The sequence below is a fragment of the Octodon degus genome, unplaced genomic scaffold, assembly GCF_000260255.1.
Source record: "Octodon degus isolate 3935 unplaced genomic scaffold, OctDeg1.0 scaffold00076, whole genome shotgun sequence".
Classification (NCBI taxonomy): domain Eukaryota; kingdom Metazoa; phylum Chordata; class Mammalia; order Rodentia; family Octodontidae; genus Octodon; species Octodon degus.
In genome coordinates this window covers 5,991,580-5,993,720 of record NW_004524652.1, presented here as the reverse complement: position 1 = coordinate 5,993,720, position 2,141 = coordinate 5,991,580, and the positions used below count along the sequence as shown (strand labels likewise).

Genomic DNA, 2,141 nt, shown 5'->3' with positions numbered 1-2,141 from the left:
CCCTCAAGACTCACAATAGGGGGCTGGGGAGATCAATCCCCGGTTCTGGAAAAAAAAAAAAAAAAACACCCACAATAAAATTCATTATTTAGGGGCCAGGGAGATGGCTCAGTGGAATAAGCGCTTCCCTAGCAGGCGTAAGGGTCTGAGTTCAATCCCTGGTTCCGCCAAAAAAAAAAAAAAAATTTCATTATTTAAAACAAAAAAAGGGGCCAGGGAGATAGCTCGGTGGAGTAAATGCTTGCCTGGCAAGCACAAAGTCCTGAGTTTGATCCCTGGTACCACCAAAAAAAAAAAAAGGATGAAAAAAGATGAAGAAGGAAACTAGTGAAACTATAGGTTTTGGTTTTTTGGAGACAAGGTCTTGCTACCCATTAGGCTGGCCTCAAACTCCCTATCTTCACCAGGTGTGGTGGTGCACACCTGTAATTCCAGCACCTGGAAGGCTAAGGCAGGATTACCGTGAGTAGGCCAGCCTGGGCTACATAGTGAGACCCTGTCTCAAGGTACCAAAACAAAACAAAAACATTTTTCAATTATATCTGACTTCAAAGCAGCAATTAAAGGTATTGTTGGGGGTCAGGAGATAGGTTAATGGCATAAGTACCTGCCTGGCAACCACAAGGTAACAGTTCAATCCCTGGAACCACAAAAAAAAAAAAAAAAGTATTCTGAATGGGAAGAGACCATAATGTCAGGAACTATGTTATTAATTTCACTGTCAGACATAATTTTTTTTTTTTTTTTTTTTGTGGAACCAGGGATTGAACTCAGGCCCTTGCATTTGCCAGGGAAGCGCTTATACCACTGAGCCATCTCCCTGGCCCCTTGTCAGACATAACATTTTTAACACAAAACAATCTCAAACTAAACCACATTGTCACAGATTTCCAAGATGTTTACCCAAAAAGTACTTCTGGTGATACTGTAATAAACAGATAAAATATGTAACATTTCAGGATTATGACATTTCAGTGTTACTGCTTTGTTTTGAGATTACAAAGATTTCCCAGAAGGCTAGGATTACAGGTGTACACAACTATGCCCAGCTACATTACTATTCTGTAATAGATACAATATAGAAAGGCACAGAATGACAAAATAATTCAAATAAGGAAAACTTTTTTTTTGTAGAACTGGGGATGCTTATTCTGAGCTATCTCCCCGGCCCCCAAATAAGGAAAAGTTTTAAAGATCATACATAAGTGACCAAAACTGTCAAAAAATGCCCATCTAAACTTAATCTAAGAAACTCAAAAGTAATATAAAAACATTACTTGGCAGTTGAAACAAAATCATTCAATTCTCCTCCACCCTCTTCCAAGGCTTCTAATGTTCTAGCTTCTCCTGTAGACTGCAGACCAATCACAACACACTGGGGGAAAAAGTAAGGTAGTTATAAGTACAAATATGCTTGTTGGTCCAAATTTTTTTAACTTTTTTTTTTTTTTTTTTTTGGTCTTTTTGAGACAGGTTTCACTAAGTAGTTCAGGCTGGCCTTGAGCTCACTGTGCAGCCCAGGCTGACCTTAAACTCCCAGCAATCATCCTGGCACATGCCTGTGATCCCAGTACTCAGGAGGCCAAGCTGAGGCCAGCCTTGGCTACACAGTGAAATCAAGGCCAGTCTGAGTTGCACCATTAAGACCCTGTCTCAAATAAATTAATTAAAACAAAAATAAAGGTTGGGGAAGTAGCTAGGCATAAGACCCTTGAGTTCTATCTCCAGTTTTAAAAAAGCTATGGAATACAGCGGAGTGTCCCTGGGTTCAGTACCAGGAGGGAGGTGGAGGGAAAGGGAGGGAGAAGGGGGAGAGAGAGGGGGAGAGAAGGAGGGAAGGAGGGAGGGAGGGAGGGAGGGAGGGAAGCGGGCTTCAGGCAAAAAGTATCAATAGATCCATGATATCAGTGGTAAAAGCCAAATTAGAGTGATACTTATTTTGTCATATTTTGAACTATCTGAATTGCCTAATCAGGCATTGCTTTTATGAATTTTAAAACTACATTTTAAAATTTTACTACATTATCCTTTCTGTATCTATACTTTATTTTTTTTAATTTTAAATTTATTTTATTTATTTATTTTTGTGTGTGGCCAGCTCAGCCTGCTGGCTGGCATGTGGTGCTGGGGGATTGAACCGC

At 40.0% G+C, this 2,141-nt stretch overlaps 1 protein-coding gene across 6 annotated transcripts in view; it reads right to left on the bottom strand.

The window, feature by feature from the left end:
- Positions 1-2,141, bottom strand: part of Sbno1 (strawberry notch homolog 1) — an 81,656-nt gene that overhangs the window by 32,046 nt on the left and 47,469 nt on the right. For all 6 annotated transcript variants that reach the window (XM_004635876.2, XM_004635877.2, XM_023720458.1 and 3 more), the window contains one exon: positions 1,278-1,375. In XM_004635876.2, coding sequence (XP_004635933.1) covers positions 1,278-1,375 — 98 coding nt within the window. The remainder of the gene's footprint in view (positions 1-1,277; positions 1,376-2,141) is intronic.